We start from the raw sequence: 25,000 nt of genomic DNA, 5'->3' as shown, positions 1-25,000 counted from the left end.
GGGTCGTCGAGTGTCTCTTTGTAGTCGTCGTGTGTCTCTTTGTAGTCGTCGTGGGTCTCTTTGTAGTCGTCGTGTGTCTCTTTGTAGTCTTCGTGGGTCGTCGAGTGTCTCTTTGTAGTCGTCGTGTGTCTCTTTGTAGTCGTCGTGTGTCTCTTCGTAGTCGTCGTGGGTCTCTTTGTAGTCGTCGAGTGTCTCTTTGTAGTCGTCGTGTGTCTCTTTGTAGTCGTCGTGTGTCTCTTTGTAGTCGTCGAGTGTCTCTTTGTAGTCGTCGTGTGTCTCTTTGTAGTCGTCGAGTGTCTCTTTGTAGTCGTCGTGTGTCTCTTTGTAGTCGTCGAGTGTCTCTTTGTAGTCGTTGTGTGTCTCTTTGTAGTCGTCGTGTGTCTCTTTGTAGTCGTCGTGGGTCTCTTCGTAGTCGCCGTGGGTCTCTTTGTAGTCGTCGTGGGTGTCTTCGTAGTCGTCGAGTGTCTCTTTGTAGTCGTCGTGTGTCTCTTTGTAGTCGTCGTGTGTCTCTTTGTAGTCGTCGTGTGTCTCTTTGTAGTCGTCGTGGGTCTCTTCGTAGTCGCCGTGGGTCTCTTTGTAGTCGTCGTGGGTGTCTTCGTAGTCGTCGTGGGTCTCTTTGTAGTCGTCGTGTGGTCGTCGTGTGTCTCTTTGTAGTCGTCGTGTGTCTCTTTGTAGTCGTCGTGTGTCTCTTTGTAGTCGTCGTGTGTCTCTTTGTAGTCGTCGTGGGTCTCTTCGTAGTCGCCGTGGGTCTCTTTGTAGTCGTCGTGTGTCTCTTTGTAGTCGTCGTGTGTCTCTTCGTAGTCGTCGTGTGTCTCTTTGTAGTCGTCGTGTGTCTCTTTGTAGTCGTCGTGTGTCTCTTCGTAGTCGTCGTGTGTCTCTTTGTAGTCGTCGTGGGTCTCTTTGTAGTCGTCGTGGGTCTCTTTGTAGTCATTTTGAGACTCTTCCTGGTTGGTTCTCTTTGAGTGACATATTGAAGCCCCGGCCTCTTTGGGCCCTGGTCTGTGTAGTGGAAGTGTACTAATTACAAATATAGAACCTCACTCTTTCATGCTAATATAGCATAAGTCATGCTATATGGCCACCTCCTGTTCTCAGACCAGCTGTTTAATCACACTTAAAATGCACAAGCCTGCAAGACCGCCTTCAGAGGATGAAGGTCGTATCTTCTACTAAGAATAACAGACTCAATACGTCGTCTTTTATTATTCTGGATCTAAGTTAAGAAGTTTCAAGGTGACGTCTATCAGAAAGCATTCAAATATAATACGCGATTCCTTCTTCCCTGAATATGAAACAAAAGGGGCTCATTTCAAATGGACCAGTTCTGTCGAGTCGAGGTGGAACGACAGGCGTCAGAACGTGAGGTCATCCCACATCACAGAGGTCATCCCACATCACAGAGGTCATCCCACATCACAGAGGTCATCCTGCTCGTGTCAGATAAGTGGAGCTGTATCCTTTCAGAAATAGCTCAAAGCCTGTCGCCTCGGCGACGCCTCTAAAACAGAGCTGTCACTCTGTAAACAGCTGTAAACAGGAAGTGTGACCTCGCTGCAGCTCGGCCCGCCTTCACGTTCTCTCGACTGACACTTCTAATTTAGTCTTTTCCGTGAGACGGCTCACCTTCACAGCGCAGTAGTCAAAGAAGCCGGTCTCTGAGAAGATGGCGACCAGCACCATCTGGAACAAAATGAGATTATTATGTCACACTGATATTTACAAAGTGCATGCCGTCTCCTGCAGGGACACTCCTGTCCCCCCATGTCCCCCCTCATGTCCCCCCCATGGTCCCCATCCTGTCCCCCCCCCGTGTCCCCCCCATATGTCCCCCCTATGTCCCCCATATCCCCCATATGTCCCCCCTATGTCCCCCCTGTCCCCCCTATGTCCCCCTCTATGTCCCCCCTATGTCCCCCCCATGTTTCCCCCCTATGTCCCCCACGTCCCCCATATGTCCCCCCTATGTCCCCCCCCATGTTTCCCCCCTATGTCCCCCACATGTCCCCCCTATGTCCCCCCTATGTCCCCCACGTCCCCCCCCATAAAACTTAAAGTCTCACCATGCCGAAGAGCAGAGCCAGCGTCTCGTAGTCGATCCACTCGACCACCGTCACCAGACTGGGTCGCTGAGGGAGACAAAGAGTTATGAGGAGAAGGAGCAACAATAATAATAATAGTGATAATAATATATATATATATATATATATATATATATATATATATATATATATATATATATATATATGTATATAGATATATATATATACCTGATTGCAGCTTAACTGCTTAACTTATCTAAGCTGTCCCTAATGTTCCTTATGATTTCTAACTCATATTTATGTCTACATGACTCACGTCTCCGATGACGGCCAGAGCGGCTAAAGCTGCCAGAGAGCCCAACATGGCCGCCAGCGTACGATGCACGATCTGAAGAGGAATCATAAACACAACATGTAACGCCTCTGGACCAAAGAAGTCAACATATGATGCATTTACAGCTGGGCATTTATCCATTTGACATGTTTGTTGTGGTATATGATATTTCATTCTATGGTGTTATTGATTTGTATCTCATGGAACCAGTGTTTTATTCTTACTATATTTGCATCCTTCATTAAATAAGCCTGCATCTCAAACTGTAATTAAAGGGACATTCTCATCGTTCTACGATATTTTAGTTGTTTTCCTCGGTTTGAATATCCATAAATGCATAAGTTAAAGATGACAGACAGCTCATCTCATGTATGATGCATCCTCATTAATAAGCCGCAGCCTGTTATTAGACATCAGAGCTTCTCCTGACATTCACGCCACCGATGAAGACTCTGGGACCCGAGGCCTTCGTCCTAAATACAAGACGAGCTCATCCATAACTAATCATATCCGACCGGAGCAGGCGTTCGTCTGATAATTATTTTATTTTGCTGAAATTTCTAGAAATCTAACAAAATACGGAGTATGGAATCCACGTAATCATAAACCAGGAAGTAAAAGATCAAAAGACTTATTTATTTAAGATTTATTTATAAACAACAATCTTTTATTAAACCGACTAAGTATTTCTCCATCTAATATTAAACCAAACCTTTACTGTGTTTTTCATACATTTGAAGTTTGGAAAATAAGAGTTTTTACTCGTAAAAACATAAAAAACTTCAAAGACATACAACAGCTACAAAGAGAAGCTACAAAGAGACATACAACAGCTGCAAAGAAAAGCTACAAAGAGACATACAACAGCTACAAAGAGAAGCTACAAAGAGACATACAACAGCTGCAAAGAGAAGCTACAAAGAGACATACAACAGCTACAAAGAGAAGCTACAAAGAGACATACAACAGCTACAAAGAGAAGCTACAAAGAGACATACAACAGCTGCAAAGAGAAGCTACAAAGAGACATACAACAGCTACAAAGAGAAGCTACAAAGAGACATACAACAGCTTCAAAGAGAAGCTACAAAGAGACATACAACAGCTACAAAGAGACATACAACAGCTGCAAAGAGAAGCTACAAAGAGACATACAACAGCTTCAAAGAGAAGCTACAAAGAGACATACAACAGCTTCAAAGAGAAGCTACAAAGAGACATACAACAGCTGCAAAGAGAAGCTACAAAGAGACATACAACAGCTTCAAAGAGAAGCTACAAAGAGACATACAACAGCTGCAAAGAGAAGCTACAAAGAGACATACAACAGCTTCAAAGAGAAGCTACAAAGAGACATACAACAGCTACAAAGAGAAGCTACAAAGAGACATACAACAGCTACAAAGAGAAGCTACAAAGAGACATACAACAGCTGCAAAGAGAAGCTACAAAGAGACATACAACAGCTACAAAGAGAAGCTACAAAGAGACATACAACAGCTGCAAAGAGAAGCTACAAAGAGACATACAACAGCTACAAAGAGAAGCTACAAAGAGACATACAACAGCTGCAAAGAGAAGCTACAAAGAGACATACAACAGCTACAAAGAGAAGCTACAAAGAGACATACAACAGCTACAAAGAGAAGCTACAAAGAGACATACAACAGCTGCAAAGAGAAGCTACAAAGAGACATACAACAGCTACAAAGAGAAGCTACAAAGAGACATACAACAGCTGCAAAGAGAAGCTACAAAGAGACATACAACAGCTACAAAGAGAAGCTACAAAGAGACATACAACAGCTACAAAGAGAAGCTACAAAGAGACATACAACAGCTACAAAGAGAAGCTACAAAGAGACATACAACAGCTGCAAAGAGAAGCTACAAAGAGACATACAACAGCTGCAAAGAGAAGCTACAAAGAGACACAAGAAACTAGAAAAGATCACTTCAAGGAGACCAACCGCACGAAAGACACACAAACAGACTCACACCTCAAAGATGATGAGAACGTAGACCCCCGTCAGGATGACCCCGGCGATGACCACCTGCGTCTCCACGGTAACGTAGAGCGCCTGGTGCGTCATGGACAGCGGCACCACATCGCCCTCCTGCAGGAAGGCCTGCACCGAGATGACGATGGGGTCGCTATGGAGACCAGACAGTGAACATTCCTGAAATGTTTGTTACGTTGGAGTAAACAACAACACACACTCAACAACAACAATAACAATAACCCTTGGCAAGGCATTTAAAAAATAACTTTGTTAATAAAAGCTCTGGATGTACGGAGGCATTCTATAATAATATCTGAGTGTATGTAATTAATAATACAAAAATAAGACTACAAAGAGACAAAACAACTACAAAGAGACAAAACGACTACAAAGAGACAAAACGACTACAAAGAGACAAAACAACTACAAAGATACCTGCTGAGCATCTCAAATGTTTTGGTCACCAGGATCTGGTCACTTCGTTCTCGGTGCAGAGGGATGGTCCAGTTATAGATCACCTGATCACAGACAGAGAGGATCGATGAGTCGGCTGATGACGATGATGAAGATGACGACGCTCACGTAGACCCCCTCACCTGCTGAGTCCTCCTCCTCCGCTGGCCCGTCTGCTCCGTCTGCTCCACCTGGACCAGGATGTAGTCCTGGTTGTCGGGGTCCAGCTTCCCTCCGCTGAAAGGCCCGCCCACCTGCAGCTTCAGCAGAGCGTTGTCTCCGAAGTCCGTGAGGTTCATCGCTGCAGACGGTCAAGACAAACATCTGGAGGACTTCTGAATATTGAAGACAAAGTTTCTACTATTTGGAACCGAAGGGTTCTTCTTCAGAACATGAAACCAGTCGAGCCTTGGAGTCCAGCAGCAGGCCATTTATTATCTTATTATTTATGACTTGATTTGACCTTTGTGGTCATTTTGCATCTATCTACTGATGTTTTTACGTTTCTATAAAGTTGTTTTGTGCGTCTTGAAGTTGTTTTGTGGATGTTTCTCATCTAAATTCAGTCATACGACATCTTCATCATTTTCAAGTTGTTTTGTATTTCTTTGTAGTTTTTTACTTTTCATCACGTTTCTCTGGTCGTTTTCAGTCTCTTTCTACTCATTTGGGCTAATTTAAATGTTATTTTCTTGTGACTTGTTTTGTGTCTCTTCGTCAACATTCTTAGTCTTTTCTAGTCATTTTAGGTGTCATTGTCCTTTTGGATCCCCTTGTAGTCATTTTGGGTTGTTTGAAGTTGTTTTGTGTCTCTTTGTGGTCATTTAAAGTCTCTTTATGGTCATTTAACATCTCTTTGTGGTCATGTAATGTCTCTTTGTGGTCATTTAACATCTCTTTGTGGTTATTTAATGTCTCTTTGTGGTCATTTAATGTCTCTTTGGTCTCTTTGTAGTCATTTAACGTCTCTTTGTGGTTATTTAATGTCTCTTTGTGGTCATTTAATGTCTCTTTGTAGTCATTTAACGTCTCTTTGTGGCCATTTAACATCTCTTTGTGGTCATTTAACGTCTCTCTTTTAACATCTCTTTGGTCTCTTTGTGGTCATTTAATGTTTCTCTTTCAACGTCTCTTTGGTCTCTTTGTGGTCATTTAACGTCTCTTTGTGGTCATTTAACGTCTCTTTCCGACCCTTTCCATCATCTCCGGTTCCATTTCTCTCCTTGTTGGTCTGCAGGGTCTTCTTTTGTTTCTAATATCAGAACAAATCATAAAATAACAATGTGCAGAAAAAGATACAGAAACTGTCTGTTGAGGAGACCGCCAGCATCCTCCAGGGGTCGTCTCGGTCTGGATACATGCTGAAGAACAGCTGGAAGCAGAACAACGCTTCACTCAGTCGGCGACGCACACACATCAAGAAGAAAAGGAGAACGTGCAGAACGTGCAGAACGTGCAGAACGTGCAGAACGCTCAGTAAACACTCCAATGTGAACTTTCATTTGGATTCAGTTCCGAACATGTTGGACTTTTCCTTTAAGAGGAAAAAAGAAGTGACACATTGTGTAGTTTTATTTTAGCACAAACATTAGTTCATTATTAGGAGGTTTATTATTGTTTTTGTTATGTTTTATTGCGCTTACACTGCAGAGGACGACGATAGTAAACATCGTGGCAATTTTGGAGACTCTGAAGCAGCATCTGAAAAGACAGAAGAATGAAAAGTTCAGTAGAATAATAATTAGAGATTATTGCTGTGGATTCAAACCTCACCAGATGAAACTATTGTGTTCTAAAATTATGGAAATAATGAATTCTAAATTCTAAGATTCATGTCATTAACTTTATCTCTGAGTTAAAACATAGTTTATATATGTATCATGTAAAAACATCTGTATCATCTGTATTACAGTGAAAACATCTGTATCACGTAAAAACATTTGTATCATGTAAAACATCTGTATCACTGTGAAAACATGTGTATCATATTAAAACATTGTTTTCATATGAAAACATGTGTATCATATGAAACATGTGTATCTCACTTCATGCTGCTGGTGAGTCTGAAGCTGAGGCTGAGGTGGTCCAGCGGGTCGCTCTTCTCCGAGGAGCCGGACCTGGACTCTGACAGACCGGTGACCTCGCTGCCCAGCCGGTACCTCTTCTCCAGGTCCAGGGAGCCGCCGTCCCAGAGCTCCTCCCCTCCGACGAAGCCGGGGTCGTGTAAGGTCATGTAGGTCATACTGGAAAACAGAGTCACCATCTGAGTGTTTAATGTTTTGAAGTCAAATTGTATCAGAATTATTAAAATACAGTATATTGTTTTCATTAACTATTGGATGCTTTGTGGCTCTAAGCGAGATGAATAATCTTCAAGGTGAAACCGACCTGTCGTCCTGAGAGAACCGGAGCAGCGGCGACCTCTCCGACAGGCCGGCGGCGTTGCTTTTCCCTCTGAGGACGTTCACCACGCTGAAGCTGCAGAAACAACATTCAAAAGAGCAGCTGGTGACCTTTGACCTCCAGCCGACAGAACCTTTGTGACCCGGCAGGTGGCGGAGCAGCTGGTCTCACACACACACACACACACACACACACACACACACACACACACACACACACACACACACACACACACTTTGACTCGTTTCTGTTGTCAACCCGTGATGCCTCAACTTCCTGTTGGTTTCATCATGCAGCAGTTCATATATACAGATATGTATTTAAACTATTGACCACTAATTCATGGAGTCGTGTCTCGTGTCATTTCTTTGGCAGCAGAAGAGTCGTCATGGAAACCAACCACGAGCCAAAACTGAAGGCCAGAACTCCTAATATTAAAGCTTTTTACCCTCCACCTGTCAAATTCTGTTTCTATACACATAAAGTCTGTTTACTTCTATACACATAAAGTCTGTTTACTTCTATACACTAAAAGTCTGTTTACTTCTATAAACAAAGTCTGTTTACTTCTATACACATAAAGTCTGTTTACTTCTATACACATAAAGTCTGTTTACTTCTATACACATAAAGTCTGTTTACTTCTATAAACAAAGTCTGTTTACTTCTATACACATAAAGTCTGTTTACTTCTATACACATAAAGTCTGTTTACTTCTATACACATAAAGTCTGTTTACTTCTATACACATAAAGTCTGTTTACTTCTATACACATAAAGTCTGTTTACTTCTATAAACATAAAGTCTGTTTACTTCTATACACATAAAGTCTGTTTACTTCTATACACATAAAGTCTGTTTACTTCTATAAACATAAAGTCTGTTTACTTCTATACACATAAAGTCTGTTTACTTCTATAAACATAAAGTCTGTTTACTTCTATACACATAAAGTCTGTTTACTTCTATAAACAAAGTCAGTTTACTTCTATACACATAAAGTCTGGTTACTTCTATACACATAAAGTCTGTTTACTTCTATACACATAAAGTCTGTTTACTTCTATACACATAAAGTCTGTTTACTTCTATAAACAAAGTCTGTTTACTTCTATAAACATAAAGTCTGTTTACTTCTATAAACATAAAGTCTGTTTACTTCTATACACATAAAGTCTGTTTACTTCTATACACATAAAGTCTGTTTACTTCTATACACATAAAGTCTGTTCACGTCTATAAACAAAGTCTGTTTACTTCTATAAACATAAAGTCTGTTTACTTCTATACAGATAAAGTCTGTTTACTTCTATACACATAAAGTCTGTTTACTTCTATACACATAAAGTCTGTTTACTTCTATACACATAAAGTCTGTTTACTTCTATAAATATAAAGTCTGTTTACTTCTATACACATAAAGTCTGTTTACTTCTATACACATAAAGTCTGTTTACACATAAAGTCTGTTTACTTCTATACACATAAAGTCTGTTTACTTCTATACACATAAAGTCTGTTTACTTCTATACACATAAAGTCTGTTTACTTCTATACACATAAAGTCTGTTTACTTCTATAAACATAAAGTCTGTTTACTTCTATACACATAAAGTCTGTTTACTTCTATAAACAAAGTCTGTTTACTTCTATAAACAAAGTCTGTTTACTTCTATAAACAAAGTCTGTTTACTTCTATACACAAAAAGTCTGTTTACTTCTATACACATAAAGTCTGTTTACTTCTATAAACAAAGTCTGTTCACTTCTATAAACATAAAGTCTGTTTACTTCTATAAACAAAGTCTGTTTACTTCTATACACAAAAAGTCTGTTTACTTCTATACACATAAAGTCTGTTTACTTCTATAAACAAAGTCTGTTTACTTCTATAAACATAAAGTCTGTTTACTTCTATAAACATAAAGTCTGTTTACTTCTATACACATAAAGTCTGTTTACTTCTATACACATAAAGTCTGTTTACTTCTATACACATAAAGTCTGTTTACTTCTATAAACAAAGTCTGTTTTTTTCTATACACATAAAGTCTGTTTACTTCTATAAACAAAGTCTGTTCACTTCTATAAACATAAAGTCTGTTTACTTCTATACACATAAAGTCTGTTTACTTCTATACACATAAAGTCTGTTTACTTCTATAAACAAAGTCAGTTTACTTCTATACACATAAAGTCTGTTTACTTCTATAAACATAAAGTCTGTTTACTTCTATACACATAAAGTCTGTTTACTTCTATACACATAAAGTCTGTTTACTTCTATAAACAAAGTCTGTTTACTTCTATAAACATAAAGTCTGTTTACTTCTATACACATAAAGTCTGTTTACTTCTATACACATAAAGTCTGTTCACTTCTATAAACAAAGTCTGTTTACTTCTATAAACATAAAGTCTGTTTACTTCTATACACATAAAGTCTGTTTACTTCTATACACATAAAGTCTGTTCACTTCTATAAACATAGAAAAAAACAACAACAGCTTTCAGTGGGAGTCAACAACAACAGCTTTCAGTGGGAGTCAACAACAACAGCTTTCAGTGGGAGTCAACAACAACAGCTTTCAGTGGGAGTCAACAACAACAGCTTTCAGTGGGAGTCAACAACAATAGCTTTCAGTGGGAGTCAACAACAATAGCTTTAATTGGGAGTCAACAACAACAGCTTTCAGTGGGAGTCAACAACAATAGCTTTCAGTGGGAGTCAACAACAACAGCTTTCAGTGGGAGTCAACAACAACAGCTTTCAGTGGGAGTCAACAACAACAGCTTTCAGTGGGAGTCAACAACAACAGCTTTCAGTGGGAGTCAACAACAACAGCTTTCAGTGGGAGTCAACAACAACAGCTTTCAGTGGGAGTCAACAACAACAGCTCTGTTTTGGTCTCCTCCTGTCTAGCTGCTAAATGCTGCCCTCTGTCCTCCTGCCCGTCTCTAAACAGGAAGTCGCTGTCTGTGAAACCAAAACAATGAGCTAAAAGAAGCCAAAACACCGTTTGTTATTACACAGTCATGTGACTCCTTGTTAAGATCAAAATATTAAAGTTGACCTTGTTACATGTTCATGGACGTAATAGGACGTTAATACACATTTTCTTTTGATGCAGAAAAATAAATTCTGTGAGATCTTCATAAAATAAAGAAATACTTTGAGTTTTCATATCATCTCTATTCATCTATTTTATGTTTTGCATTCTATTTCATCATATTTAATCTAATTTTATCAAGTGTGTTGCTCATTCTGTCAATTTTTCTTTACTGTAATCCATTATTATTATAACAAATATTATTATCTATTATTAATGTTATTTGTATTACTATTATTATTAATAATAATTGTACCTTTATTATTGTTATTATTTTTATCATCATTATTAATATTATTATTATCATCATCATCATTATTTTTATCATTATTAATATGATCATCATCATTATTATTTTACATCCTCACGTTAACTCAGCAGGTTTCTGTCACATGCAACTTTGGCCGAAATTCACAAAGCAAGAAATTCCTCAATTTAATCCCAATAACGTCAAAACCACGAGTTTGAGATTAGCCCCCCCCCCCCCCCCCCCTCACCCCCCCTCTGAGTAACAGAGACACGGTAAGTCTCTGAGAGTAAATGATCCTCCGCCCACTGAGTCTTTACCCAGCAGGCCGAGCGTGATGTTCCAGACGAGGAGCACGAGACAAGATGAACAAACCTTCACCAGTTAATAAACAAACCTTCACCAGTTATTAATAAACAAACCTTCACCAGTTATTAATAAACAAACCTTCACCAGTTATTAATAAACAAACCTTCACCAGTTATTAATAAACAAACCTTCACCAGTTATTAATAAACAAACCTTCACCAGTTAATAATGAACAAACCTTCACCAGTTATTAATGAACAAACCTTCACCAGTTATTAATAAACAAACCTTCACCAGTTATTAATAAACAAACCTTCACCAGTTAATAATAAACAAACCTTCACCAGTTATTAATGAACAAACCTTCACCAGTTATTAATAAACAAACCTTCACCAGTTATTAATAAACAAACCTTCACCAGTTAATAATAAACAAACCTTCACCAGTTAATAATGAACAAACCTTCACCAGTTATTAATAAACACACCTTCACCAGTTAATAATAAACAAACCTTCACCAGTTAATAATAAACAAACCTTCACCAGTTAATAATGAACAAACCTTCACCAGTTAATAATAAACACACCTTCACCATTCATAACTGTTTATAACAACTCAATATGTACAACTCAATGTTTATAACTCAATGTTTATAACTATTAATAATAATGTAGAATGTGATGCTAGTTATGAATGTTTTTTCTGTTATAACATCGTCTCTCAGCCTCATTTTTCTATTGTTCTTACTTTTATTGTTCATGTAAAGTGCCTTTGATGTATTATTATTATTATTAATAATAATAATAATAATAATAATAATAATAATAATAATAATAATATAAAGAATAGTCAGCCATCCGTACAAGTAGATTGAGCATTAGAGCTCATGATGTTCAGCAGTAAATGTTTACAACTCAGTTTAAAACTCAGTTTATACCTCAATGTTTATACCTCAATGTTTATAACTCTGTTTATAACTAAATGTTTTCAACTAAATGTATACAACTAAATGTTTACAACTCAATATTTATAACTCAACATTTATACCTCAATGTTTACACCTCAATGTTTATAACTAAATGTTTTCAACTCAATGTTTATAAATAAATGTTTACAACTCAATATTTACAACTCAATGTTTACAATTCAGTTTACAACTAAATGTTTATAACTAAATGTTTTCAACTCAACATTTATAACTCAATATTCATAACTCAATGTTTATAAATAAATGTTTACAACTCAATATTTACAACTCAATGTTTACAATTCAGTTTACAACTAAATGTTTATAACTAAATGTTTTCAACTCAACATTTATAACTCAATATTCATAACTCAATGTTTATAAATAAATGTTTACAACTCAATATTTACAACTCAATGTTTACAACTCAATGTTTATAAATAAATGTATACCTCAATGTTTACAACTCAATGTTTACAACTCAATGTTTACAACTAAATCTTCACAACTCAACATTTAACTCGTTCTGAAGCGAGGCCTCTGTCTGGGGGGGGCGGGGCTTTAACAACCCGTTAAAGGTCAAACACAGGACTTTCACCCAGGAGAGCGCTGTCCGTGTCCCGTGGAAAACCAAAAGTTATTACTTATTTTAAACAAAATCAAATCCTTTCACTAAAACGTCTTGAAGAGCGTACACGCATGTTGAAACGTGGTCAGAAACGGATGATATCAACATTTAGGTTTATTTTAACAGAGTGGGACCTCTCCCTACCCGTCCTCTCTGTGCTGCAGCTTGTGGGCGTCTCTCCTCTCCGAGATGCCCTCCAGGAGGCGGAGCTCCCCGAAGTCTCCGGCGACGACCTCCGGTGACCTCAGGCTGCCGCGGCCCTGCAGGCCCTGAGCCGAGGCCTGAGCCATTTCCATCTCCAGGTTGTTCTTGTTCTCCAGGAACATGGCGAGGCTGGAGGAGGCGAGAAGGTCGTTAGGGTCACGGCTGGAAAACCAAAACAAGGAGCTGAAAGACGCAGAAACACTAAATATGAGTAGAGGTCATATTTAGAGGTCATGTGACCTGCTGGTTATGTGGAAATATTGGCGAGAAGATCTAACGTTACAAAGTTCCTTTCATGTTTTCATCTGTTGTCTTTCATAACTTTCCTCCTCACCTGATTTCAATTAACCAATTAACAAGTTCATCACGATCTGAAGGAGCTTCATCTGACCTTTGAACCCGCAGAGTTCACGAGACGTAGTTTGTCACGTTAACACGTACTTATTTAAAAATGCGGGCGATGCACGTCAGCGTGAGGTCAGGGGTCAGCGTGAGGTCAGCAGGAGGTCAGCGTGAGGTCAGGGGTCAGCGTGAGGTCAGCAGGAGGTCAGGGGTCAGCGTGAGGTCAGCAGGAGGTCAGCGTGAGGTCAGCAGGAGGTCAGCGTGAGGTCACAAAGCCGATGGGATTATTGATCACATGAAAAGTCGAACTCGTGCCTTTTCATAATGACGTCATAATCTTCAGAGAATGAGAAGCAACGAGCGTCATAACGAGTTGATCCTCGTTAAAATTAAATATCCTCGTTAATAATAATAGTGATAATAATAATAATGATAATTTAGAATTTGATGCTAGTCATGAATGTTTTTTCTGTCTCAGCCTCGTTTTACTATTGTTCTTACTTTTATTGTTCATGTAAAGTGCCTTTGATGTATTATTATTAATAATAATATAAAGTATAGTCGGCCATCCGTACAAGTACATTGAGCATTAGAGCTCATGATGTTCAGCAGTAAAGCTTAAAAACCCTAAAAGAGAGACTCACCTGTTAGAAGATGAAGAAGATGAAGATGTTAAATAATCCAACAGTCAAAATCACAAAATAAAACCAGGCAGAAAGTCCTGAGAGGCTCCGACAGTGATGAAGATGAAGATGAAGAAGAAGAAGGAGGCCGAGGTGTTTCTCGTCTTCTCGTCCCCGACACGAGGAGCTGAGGAGTGAAGGAGTGAAGGAGCTGAGGAGCTGAGGAGTGGACAGTTTGCTCTGCAGCAACAGCAGAAAAACCTCCCCCCCTCCTCCCCTTACCTCCTCCCCCCCCCCTCCCCTGACCTCCTCCTCCCCCCCCCTCCCCCCCCCCCTGACCTCCTCCTCCTGAGAAAAGAACAGTTTCACAACAGTTACTTGAAGTAAAACATTCCTAGTGCTAAACTGAATGTCACATCTTTAATATTAATGCTGATTACAAATTATTTATTTATTTATATATATAAAAATAAATAAAATTATATATTTAAAAACATAAGAATAAAATAAACGAACAATAGAATGTGTAAAAGGTAATAAAACAATGAGTCTCAACAGGAACCTGAACTCCAGCTGGAGGGTCTACAGCTCGCTCCCTTCTCAGAAAGGAGACTATGTCCCCCATTGAGGGGGAGTCACCCGGTCAGGACTCCCTGCTGCCTGGAAGGGGACCGGGGGAGGGGGGCAGGACCGGGGGAGGGGGGGTGGGACCGGGGGAGGGGGTCAGCCTGGTCTTGTGGGCCCTTGGTAGTGAGAGCAGACATCACATGCAGAGGAGAGGCAGCCGGAGGAGACTCCTGGATGAATGAGTCTGCTGAGCGTCTGACCCACACACACCAAGCAGTCATGTGACGCAAGACAGGAACCATCATCACCATCATCATCATCACCATCATCATCATCATCACCATCATCATCACCATCCTGAGGTGCACTCACGCTGATGGTGACCTACAGAACAGAACCCGTGATCTACTCTTCTTTACTCAGAGAGAAGAGACGTCTTCAAACTGTCAAATAACCATCACAAAGGTTCACCTATTGTTCTTCATCTATTGTACTCCTGGTCACGTGACTTCTATTGTAAAATATATACATTTAAAAAATATATACATTTTAAACTATATACATTTATATACTCCTCTGGTTGTATAGAAGTCTATGCTTCATGTGTTAAAGCTGCATTCTCTCTCCTGACCACCAGGGGGCGACTCCTCTGGTTGTATAGAAGTCTATGCTTCATGTGTTAAAGCTGCATTCTCTCTCCTGACCACCAGGGGGCGACTCCTCTGGTTGTATAGAAGTCTATGCTTCATGTGTTGAAGCTGCATTCTCTCTACTGACCACCAGGGGGCGACTCCTCTGGTTGTATAGAAGTCTATGCTTCATGTGTTAAAGCTGCATTCTCTCTCCTGACCACCAGGGGGCGACTCCTCTGGTTGTATAGAAGTCTATGCTTCATGTGTTAAAGCTGCATTCTCTCTCCTGACCACCAGGGGGCGACTCCTCTGGTTGTATAGAAGTCTATGCTTCATGTGTTAAAGCTGCATTCTCTCTCCTGACCACCAGGGGGCGGCTCCTCTGGTTGTATAGAAGTCTATGCTTCATGTGTTAAAGCTGCATTCTCTCTCCTGACCACCAGGGGGCGACTCCTCTGGTTGTATAGAAGTCTATGCTTCATGTGTTAAAGCTGCATTCTCTCTCCTGACCACCAGGGGGCGACTCCTCTGGTTGTATAGAAGTCTTCGTTGTGAATCTTGAACCCACATCGTCACACAGCTCCGGCTCTTTTTGCATTTGAATTTATTAACATAAATGTATTAACATTGAATATGCAGAAATGAGACCTTCTGTGAACACATGGCACGATCATAGTATGTACATTCTTTAAGAGGGGGGGGGGGGGGGGGGGGGGGGGGGGGGGGGGGGGGGCAAGGTGAGAAACAATAACTTAAAGTTAAAAATGTTTTTATAGACGGAAACAGGAAGTGAGACTACTGTGTTGTCGTACATGTATTCTATATACAACCTAGAGAGGAGCACGTCACACAGAGGGCGGAGCTCTACCACAGCGCTGTCAATCAAACTGGAACAATATACATAATTATGTTTTAAAGAAACTAATCAGTTCCTCTCTTCAGCTCATTGCACATCTCCCCCCGCAGACGCGTGTGTGCTCATGTGTGTGTGTGTGTGCGTGTGTTCATGTGTGTGTGTGTTCATGTGTGTGTGCGTGCTCAGTGTGTGCGTGTGTGTGTTCATGTGTGTGTGTGTGCTCAGTGTGTGTGCGTGCCCAGTGTGTGTGTTCAACGTGTGTGTGCTCAGTGTGTGTGTGCCTATGTGTGTGTGCTCAGTGTGTGTGTGTGTGTGTGTGTGCTCAGTGTGTGTGTGTGTGTGTTCAACGTGTGTGTGCTCAGTGTGTGTGTGCTCAGTGTGTGTGTTCATGTGTGTGTGCGTGCTCAGTGTGTGTGTGTGTGTGTTCAACGTGTGTGTGCTCAGTGTGTGTGTTCATGTGTGTGTGCGTGCTCAGTGTGTGTGTGTGTGTGTGTGCTCAGTGTGTGTGTTCATGTGTGTGTGTGTGCTCAGTGTGTGTGTGTGTGTGTGTGCTCAGTGTGTGTGTGTGTGTGTTCAACGTGTGTGTGCTCAGTGTGTGTGTGCTCAGTGTGTGTGTTCATGTGTGTGTGCGTGCTCAGTGTGTGTGTGTGTGTGTGTGCTCAGTGTCCCGTCAGGTAGTCCTGGGTGGAGTCCGATGCGAAGGAGTCGGCGTCCTCGTTGTCGGAGTCCTCGCTGCTGTCGTCGGCCGCCGGCTCCCCGGACAGCGCGATGCGGGCGTAGTCGTCGGTGTCGATGGATTTGCAGAAGTGGATCGCGTACTTCAGCTTCTCCTCCAGAACCTGCTTACACGAGTACCTGGGCAGCTTCAGCAGGAAGAAGCAGGTGTAGGACTCGGGCAGGAAGTGGTCGGGGGGGTTGTACTTATCCAGCACCTGCAGGGGGGGGAGGGGCAAAGGAGGAGGAGTCATGCTGCTGTGTTCAGGGGCCAACACCCAATGATGTGTGCGTGTAGCTGTGTGTGTGTGTAGCTGTGTGTGTGTGTGTGAGTGTGTGTAGTTGTGTGTGTGTGTAGCTGTGTGTGTAGTTGTGTGTGTAGCTGTGTGTGTGTAGTTGTGTGTGTGTGTAGTTGTGTGTGGGTGAGTGTGTGTAGTTGTGTGTGTGTAGCTGTGTGTGTGTAGTTGTGTGTGTGTGTGCGTGTAGTTGTGTGTGTGTGAGTGTGTGTAGTTGTGTGTGTGTGTGTGTAGCTGTGTGTGTGTAGTTGTGTGGCTCCGACACGCCGCCGCCAGCTAAAAGGTCTGAGGATGCATTCAGGTGACCTCTTAAAACCTCGGTTCTTTAAAGTTTCCTTTAAACACGACATTTAAAGCTTCGTCTCGGTTTCTTTTTCTGAGGCGTTCGTAAACACGCGATGTGTTCAGGGACCGTCGTAAAGATGAATGTCTGACACTTTTTTTACAGATTTTGACCGATAAACGATTAAAGAAAACACGTTTTTTGCGTTTCCTACCTCACGGTCAGATATTTTCTTACCTGCACGACAAAGTCCCGCCCCCGGAAGTCGGCGATGGTGCGCGGCAGGCGCGTTCGCCCCCAGACGAACCTCAGGAAGAGGGACCGCTCCGTGTTGGAGAAGGACTCCATCACTTCCCAGAACCACTGGATGAGCGACGACGTGGGCTCCACCCCTTTGTACGTGGCCACCGACTTCAGCAGGTGGAGCGGGATGTCCGGGCTGCCGCACACCTGAGGACAGGAAGGGGGAGGGGTCAAACCGGGACTCGGCCTGACGGACACAAGGACGACGTGACTCCACTGACCATCGTCTCCAGCTCGTATCCGGTGAACAGCGACAACAACGGGACGGGGACCACTCGAGCCATTCCCTCCCGAACCGCTGACACCTGCTCGTCAAACTCGTGCAGCCTGGAGGGAGGAAACAGGAAGTAAAACACGAGCAAGGGGGGCGGGACACAGAGCGGAGGGGGTGGAGTCTCACCTGTAGTTGATGGCCAGGCGGACGTACTCCGCCCGGTTCTCCAGCGTGATGTGCGAGTACTTGGAGCTCAGCTGGATGTCCTGACCGCTGGCGTTGGGCACCGTGAAGGGAAGCGTCATGGCCTCGAACTCCTCGGCCTCGGCCTCGTTGTCCCGGATGTACATCAAGCCGGGGATGAAGTCCTTATCGACCTGGGGGCATTTAAAGAGACAGTAACATAGACGTCTGGGGGAAGTTACTACTGCTCAGTGTGTGCGTTTGTGTGCATGTGTGTGTATGTAGTTGTGTGTGTAGTTGTGCATGCGTTTGTGTGCGTATGTAGTTGTGTGTGTAGTTGTGCATGCGTTTGTGTGCGTATGTAGTTGTGTGTGTAGTTGTGCATGCGTTTGTGTGTGTATGTAGTTGTGTGTGTCTGTCCGTGTGTGTGTAGTTGTGCATGTGTGTGTGTAGTTGTGTCTGTCTGTGTGTGTGTGTAGTTGTGTATGTGTCTGTCTGTGTGTGTAGTTGTGTATGTGTCTGTCTGTGTGTGTAGTTGTGTATGTGTGTGTAGTTGTGTATGTGTGTCTGTGTGTAGTTGTGCATGTGTGTCTGTGTGTAGTTGTGCATATGTGTGTGTAGTTGTGTCTGTCTGTGTGTGTGTGTAGTTGTGTATGTGTCTGTCTGTGTGTGTAGTTGTGTATGTGTCTGTGTGTAGTTGTGCATGTGTGTGTAGTTGTGTATGTGTGTGTAGTTGTGTATGTGTGTAGTTGTGCATGTGTGTCTGTGTGTAGTTGTGCATGTGTGTGTAGTTGTGTGTGTGTGTTTGTGTAGTTGTGCATGCGTTTGTGTGTGTATGTAGTTGTGTGTGTCTGTCTGTGTGTGTGTAGTTGTGCATGTGTGTGTGTAGTTGTGTATGTGTATATAGCTGTGTATGTGTGTGTGTAGTTGTGTCTGTCTGTGTGTGTAGTTGTGTATGTGTCTGTTTGTAGTTGTGCATGTGTGTGTGTAGTTGTGCATGTGTGTGTGTGTATGTGTATATAGTTGTGTCTGTCTATGTGTGTGTGTAGTTGTGTGTGTGTGTGTGTGTGTGTGTGTGTGTGTGTGAGAATTGCTACTCAATATTAGGATCTTTCATTATTATTAGCACGTGGTGCTTAATGAGTCCCTGAACGCATCACTCCCTTCAGATGATTCCCAGTTTCTGGTGACTAAAACACACTTTATGATTTAGTCCTCTCTACATGTTGCGTACTGTCCCTTTAAGGCCTCCGAGAAGCCCAGACGATCACCTGCAGGACGCATTCCTCTGTGAGCGTACGTTTAGTATTCATGCGTCACGGATCCCGTGAGCTCCTCTTCTTCACACAACCTTTCTCGTCCCTCAAGGGCAACGACCACAAGACAAGAACCGCTTTGTGAGGAACAAAAGGAGGTTCTTTGTTCTTCTCAGGAGCTCATGATCTCAGCGTGAGGAGACGAGTGGACTCCTTTGCTCTTTTCCAGGACTCTGCAGTCTGAGTTTCTCCCCGAGGAGCTTAACGTTTAATCTGAGGAGGAATGTAAAGGAATGCATTCTCTGAAGGTTCTCATGAGGATCATGAGGGGCTTTATGGGTCTTGAACGTCCGCACGGAGAGAGAAGTGTTCCACACTTCCTCCTGAAAGGCTTTCCTTTGTTGACCAAACACACGGTTACAGGCTCCGCCCCCTTTAGTTTAAGGCCTCATGTGGATCATCTTGGAGATTTGATTTGAGCGTCGATGTTTCAAACGGACATTTGTCATGAATGCAGAACATTTGTACGGGAGGAAAGAGATATATATATATATATATTTATTTTAATATATACATATGATATATATTTTAATATATATATATATAAATAACATATATATTAATTTTAATATATACATATGATATATATTAAAATAAATATATATGTTAAATATATATATATATATATATTTTAATATATACATATGATATATATTTTAATATATATATATATAAATAACATATATATTAATTTTAATATATACATATGATATATATTAAAATAAATATATATGTTAAATATATATATATATTTAACATATATATTAATTTTAATATATATATATGATATATATTTATATATATATATATATTTAACATATATTAATTTTAATATATACATATGATATATATTTTAATATATATATATATATCATATGTATATATTAAAATAAATATATATGTTAAATATATATATATATAACATATATATTCATATATATTAATTTTAATATATATCATATGTATATATTAAAATTAATATATATGTTATTTATATATACATATATAACATATATATTCATTTTAATATATAGATATGATATATATTTTAATATATACATATATATATATTTAACATATATATTAATTTTAATATATACATATGATATATATTTTAATATATATATATTTTCGTACCTCGCTGAGGTCGGCGATGGTCAGGTTCATGCCGGCCAGCTGTTTCCACACCGGCTCGGCCAGGTTCAGACTCAGAGGGCTTCCGGTCCGGATGGCGACGCCCAGGAGAACTCCTGCAGGTCAGACGATCACGTGACCACATGGAACAAACGGGCGCCCAGCGGCTCAAGTGAATTAAATAACCGTGTGTGTGTGTCGGTGGAGGCCTCAGCGGACCGTACCCAGGAAGCGGAACATGCTCATGTGGAGGGGGGACTTGGCCGCCGGGTTCAGCAGGAAACAGTCCCGGTTGGCGCCCGACTCGTCGCGGCCGTTGGGCGTGACGATGAGCAGCGGCGTCAGGGCGTTCTGCAGCTCCTCGCACATCTCGGCGATGGACTCGCTGTAGCCTCCCCCGCAGTCGTCCACGGACTCCCCTGAGAGGAGGAGAAGAAGAAGAACACGCGGACGTATGAACGCCAGGAAGGGAGGGAAGGGGGAGGAGCTTACGGTCGGGGGGGAGACCTCTGAACACCGACCTACGAACTTGACCTTCCAGACGCGGTGAGGCAGCAGAAGGCTGTCGGGGCTGAACGAGCTCATCTTGGCACACAGCTGACCGAACACGGACTTGGTTCCATCGGGACCCGCCAGACCTCCTTTGCTACGAGACCGCTTCACCTGTAGGGGGGGGGGGGGGGGAAGAGGAAGAGGTGGAGGAGGAAGAAGAACAAGAACAGGAAGAGGAGGAAGAAGAAGAACAAGAACAATAAGAGGAAGAGGAAGAAGAAGAAGAACAAGAAGAGGAAGAAGAACAAGAACAAGAACAAGAAGAAGAGGAAGAAGAAGAAGAAGAACAAGAACAAGAACAAGAAGAGGAAGAGGAAGAAGAAGAACAAGAAGAAGAAGAGGAGGAAGAAGAAGAACAAGAAGAGGAAGAAGAAGAAGAAGAACAAGAACAAGAAGAGGAAGAAGAAGAATAACAAGAACAATAAGAGGAAGAGGAAGAAGAAGAACAAGAACAAGAAGAGGAAGAAGAAGAATAACAAGAACAATAAGAGGAAGAGGAAGAAGAAGAGGAGGAAGAAGAAGAACAAGAAGAGGAAGAAGAACAAGAAGAGGAAGAAGAAGAAGAAGAACAAGAACAAGAAGAGGAAGAGGAAGAAGAAGAACAAGAAGAAGAAGAAGAGGAAGAAGAAGAAGAACAAGAACAAGAAGAGGAAGAAGAAGAAGAAGGGGAGGAAGAGGAAGAAGAAGAAGAGGAAGAACAAGAAGAAGAACAAGAAGAAGAAGAGGAAGAGGAAGAAGAAGAAGAGGAAGAACAAGAAGAAGAACAAGAAGAAGAAGGGGAAGAGGAAGAAGAAGAAGGGGAGGTGGAGGAGGATTTGTTTCTGTTCTGTTTGATAATTTCCTGCTACATAGACGTGATCTGAGAGTTCTCCATGAGGGGTAAAGACATCACATGATCCCCTCAGTGAGGAAGAGGAAGAGGCTCCACCCTCCTGTGACCTACCTGTATCCGGTTGAGCTCCACCACCGGGCCGTGCTGCCTGTCCCGCACCATCGTGGCTTGAACCACCTTCCTGAACGCCGCTTCCTGTTTCACACAGACATTCACATGAAGACTGTTGCGCAACATTCAAACAATACGTCCTTAACATTCATCCGATCACACGAGAAGTCCGAAAAGGGTCTCAAAGGTCACGCCGGCTGACCTTGCCCTGGGAGATGAGGATGCCCCTGAGGGTGTCGAAGCCCACCGGGGGTCCGTGGCCCGTCTGGCCCAGCCGGCCCTCCAGGTCAAACATGGGGATGCACGGGCAGAAGAGCTCTGAGATGTGGTGCAGCAGCAGCAGCCTGTTCCTCAGGGCCATGATGGGGATCTCCTGCAGGTGGTTGTACTCCATGGGGACCTTGAACACACCACGCAGACGGTCAGACAAACGAAACGCTCCGGCGCCATCTACTGGAGCAGACGGGCACTACCTGAGCGGGCAGCTTCCCGGCGTTGGTGGGCTTGCTGGTGGACCAGGAGAGGGTGTGGGCGGAGCCACAGGCCACCCGGTTGATCTTCTTGCCCTGCAGCGCCGCCACCAGCCGGGGCCTCTGGATGGCGTTGGTGGTCCCGTCCCCCAGCTGGCCCTCGTCGTTGTCCCCCCACGTGTAGACTTCTCCTGAGCCGCAACACAAGAGATCCCCGTGAGGCTACGCTCACATGCGGAACCGGAGAACCCCGGAGAGAACCCACGCTGACACGGGGGGGAACATGCAAACTCCACACAGAAGGCCCGTCTGGTCCGGGAATCAAACCCTCGGGGCCCCAAATGGTCTTCTTCACTAAACACACACACACACACACACACACACACGCACACACACACACACACACACACACACACACACCATTACACACACCATTACACACACACACACACACACACACACACACACACACACACACACACACACACACACACACACACACACACCGTCCTCAGTGCAGCACACGCAGTGCAGCGACCCCGTGGCGATGGCGATGACCTTCTTTCCCTGCAGTCCCTGAACCTGTCGCGGCCGCCGAACGTGGTCGTCGGAGCCGTGGCCGAGCCGGTGATAGTCGCCTTTCCCCCTAAGGACCGACGCGGAGCGTTAACCGTTGCTGAGCTGCCAACAACAACAACAACAACAACAACAACAACAACAACGTGGCGCTGTACGCACCATGTGTACACAGCTCCAGACTTGGTGAGCGCCACAGAAAACTGAGAGCCGCACTCCACTTTGACCACGCCGAGGCCGGTGAGCGAGTCGATCTGAAACACAAGGAACCACCAATCAGATGCCTGAAGATATGATTTATTATTATTGTTGTGTTTGAACATGTCGTCGGATCATCTCTTGTTCTTTTTACACTTCTATCTTTAATAAGCAAACCAGATGCTTCAGACAGAGCTAGGCTAGCCGTTCCTCCCGTTTCAAGTGTTTATGCTAAGCTAACACATTTAGATAAGTGAACACTAATATTTCTCCCGACACTTTACCTTCATGGGGATTTTGCAGCCGTCACTTCCTCCTCGGCCCAGCTTGCCGTAGTCCCCGTCCCCCCAGGACCAGACCATGTCGTCGTCCGTGAGACACAGCGTCTGGGCGTCGCCGCTGCCGCAGGCGACATCGATGACCCTGTGACCCTGCAGCGCATCCACCTGGAGGACCCACACCGACGTCAGGGATGAGGACAGAGTACCGGGCCGAGTGACAGGAAGCGAGGACTCACCAGTTTGGGCTTGAGCTGGTCCTCGCTGTCCCCGTGTCCCAGCCGCCCGTAGCGACCTTTGCCCCAGGTGAAGAGCTCTCCGCTGGCCGTGATGCAGGCGCTGTGCGCCCCTCCGGCGGCGACGTCCGCCACCTCCACCCCCCTCAGGGACTCGATCACACGGGGGCGGTCGCAGGGGCTGAAGTCAAGAAGGGGCGCTGTTACTATGGAAACTAGAGGCGTCACCATGACGATAGAATCCAGACAATGTGGCGGGATTCATAAACGAATACATCTGCTCAAAATGAGTCGTTTTTTAAAATGTACAACAATGGATTAATAAGACGTGTGTGTCGTGTTCCGTGTGATCCGGACCTCCGGTTCCCGTGACCCAGCTTGCCGTCCTCGGCCTCCCCCCACGAGTACACCTCCCCCTCAGAGGACAGCGCCAGGCAGTGCTTCCCTCCGGAGTTCACGGCCACTTTCCTGACGAACACGTGCTGGACCGACTCCAGCAGCGTCGGGGTGGACACGGACTCCGTGCCCCCGATGCCCAGCCGGCCCCCGGCACCGTATCCTGTAGCGTACAGCTGAGGACGGAGAACAGGTGTCTTAGTGAGCCATCAGATCAACAGAGGTGAAGCGTGACTGATCCTGATCAGTTCTGCCCCCCCACAGTCTCACGTTAACCATCAGAGTAAATAAAGTGTCATCAGTTTGATCAGTAGAACATGACCTCAAGTTGTTTCTCTGATCATGTGACTTTGTAAACAACCAATCAGTGTTTAGACCAACAGGAGAGCTAGCAACGTTAGCTAGTAACGTTAGCAGCACCGCTAACGGAGAACCAGGAGGTTCACTTCAGTTACATGATGATGCGTTCAGGCTCTGCTCAGTGAACATGAGTACTGGCTGAAGGTAAATGATAACGTTCTCATGATGCGTTCAGGCTCTGCTCAGTGAACATGAGTACTGGCTGAAGGTACATGATAACGTTCTCATGATGCGTTCAGGCTCTGCTCAGTGAACATGAGTACTGACTGAAGGTAAATGATAACGTTCTCATGATGCGTTCAGGCTCTGCTCAGTGAACATGAGTACTGGCTGAAGGTAAATGATAACGTTCTCATGATGCGTTCAGGCTCTGCTCAGTGAACATGAGTACTGGCTGAAGGTAAATGATAACGTTCTCATGATGCGTTCAGGCTCTGCTCAGTGAACATGAGTACTGGCTGAAGGTAAATGATAACGTTCTCATGATGCGTTCAGGCTCTGCTCAGTGAACATGAGTACTGGCTGAAGGTAAATGATACCGTTCTCATGATGCGTTCAGGCTCCGCTCAGTGAACATGAGTACTGGCTGAAGGTAAATGATAACGTTCTCATGGTGCGTTCAGGCTCCGCTCAGTGAACATGGAGGTAAATGATAACGTTCTCATGGTGCCTTCAGGCTCCGCTCAGTGAACATGGAGGTAAATGATAACGTTCTCATGATGCCTTCAGGCTCCGCTCAGTGAACATGGAGGTAAATGATAACGTTCTCATGGTGCGTTCAGGCTCCGCTCAGTGAACATGGAGGTAAACGAGGAGAGACGGACCTT

The 25,000-nt window shown here is 43.3% G+C and overlaps 2 protein-coding genes across 5 annotated transcripts in view; both read right to left on the bottom strand.

The window, feature by feature from the left end:
* Positions 1-14,430, bottom strand: part of oca2 (oculocutaneous albinism II) — a 42,360-nt gene extending 27,930 nt beyond the window's left edge. The window contains exons 1-12 of the mRNA XM_034531363.1: positions 14,306-14,430; positions 12,642-12,863; positions 7,218-7,307; positions 6,875-7,072; positions 6,473-6,530; positions 6,129-6,201; positions 4,973-5,130; positions 4,812-4,894; positions 4,374-4,527; positions 2,356-2,427; positions 2,061-2,126; positions 1,624-1,680 (exon numbers count right to left, since the gene is read on the bottom strand). Of these exons, the coding sequence (XP_034387254.1) occupies positions 1,624-1,680; positions 2,061-2,126; positions 2,356-2,427; positions 4,374-4,527; positions 4,812-4,894; positions 4,973-5,130; positions 6,129-6,201; positions 6,473-6,530; positions 6,875-7,072; positions 7,218-7,307; positions 12,642-12,863; positions 14,306-14,430 (1,356 nt within the window). The remainder of the gene's footprint in view (positions 1-1,623; positions 1,681-2,060; positions 2,127-2,355; positions 2,428-4,373; positions 4,528-4,811; positions 4,895-4,972; positions 5,131-6,128; positions 6,202-6,472; positions 6,531-6,874; positions 7,073-7,217; positions 7,308-12,641; positions 12,864-14,305) is intronic.
* Positions 14,431-16,285: 1,855 nt separating this feature from the next.
* herc2 (HECT and RLD domain containing E3 ubiquitin protein ligase 2) overlaps positions 16,286-25,000 on the bottom strand; it is a 59,653-nt gene continuing 50,938 nt past the window's right edge. For 3 of the 4 annotated variants that reach the window (XM_034531440.1, XM_034531443.1, XM_034531444.1), the window contains exons 74-89: positions 24,998-25,000; positions 23,775-23,989; positions 23,421-23,598; positions 23,188-23,349; positions 22,868-22,959; positions 22,636-22,775; positions 22,133-22,320; positions 21,862-22,059; positions 21,660-21,743; positions 20,686-20,827; positions 20,389-20,583; positions 20,168-20,280; positions 17,718-17,908; positions 17,539-17,644; positions 17,252-17,464; positions 16,286-16,653 (exon numbers count right to left, since the gene is read on the bottom strand). The exon at positions 24,998-25,000 is cut by the window's right edge and continues 312 nt beyond it. In XM_034531440.1, coding sequence (XP_034387331.1) covers positions 16,381-16,653; positions 17,252-17,464; positions 17,539-17,644; positions 17,718-17,908; positions 20,168-20,280; positions 20,389-20,583; positions 20,686-20,827; positions 21,660-21,743; positions 21,862-22,059; positions 22,133-22,320; positions 22,636-22,775; positions 22,868-22,959; positions 23,188-23,349; positions 23,421-23,598; positions 23,775-23,989; positions 24,998-25,000 — 2,493 coding nt within the window. In that variant the 3' untranslated portion in view covers positions 16,286-16,380. The remainder of the gene's footprint in view (positions 16,654-17,251; positions 17,465-17,538; positions 17,645-17,717; positions 17,909-20,167; positions 20,281-20,388; positions 20,584-20,685; positions 20,828-21,659; positions 21,744-21,861; positions 22,060-22,132; positions 22,321-22,635; positions 22,776-22,867; positions 22,960-23,187; positions 23,350-23,420; positions 23,599-23,774; positions 23,990-24,997) is intronic. The other variant, XM_034531441.1, reaches the window with a different exon arrangement.

Source organism: Cyclopterus lumpus, chromosome 4 (assembly GCF_009769545.1).
Source record: "Cyclopterus lumpus isolate fCycLum1 chromosome 4, fCycLum1.pri, whole genome shotgun sequence".
NCBI lineage: Eukaryota > Metazoa > Chordata > Actinopteri > Perciformes > Cyclopteridae > Cyclopterus > Cyclopterus lumpus.
This window is presented reverse-complemented; position numbering and strand designations above follow the sequence as displayed.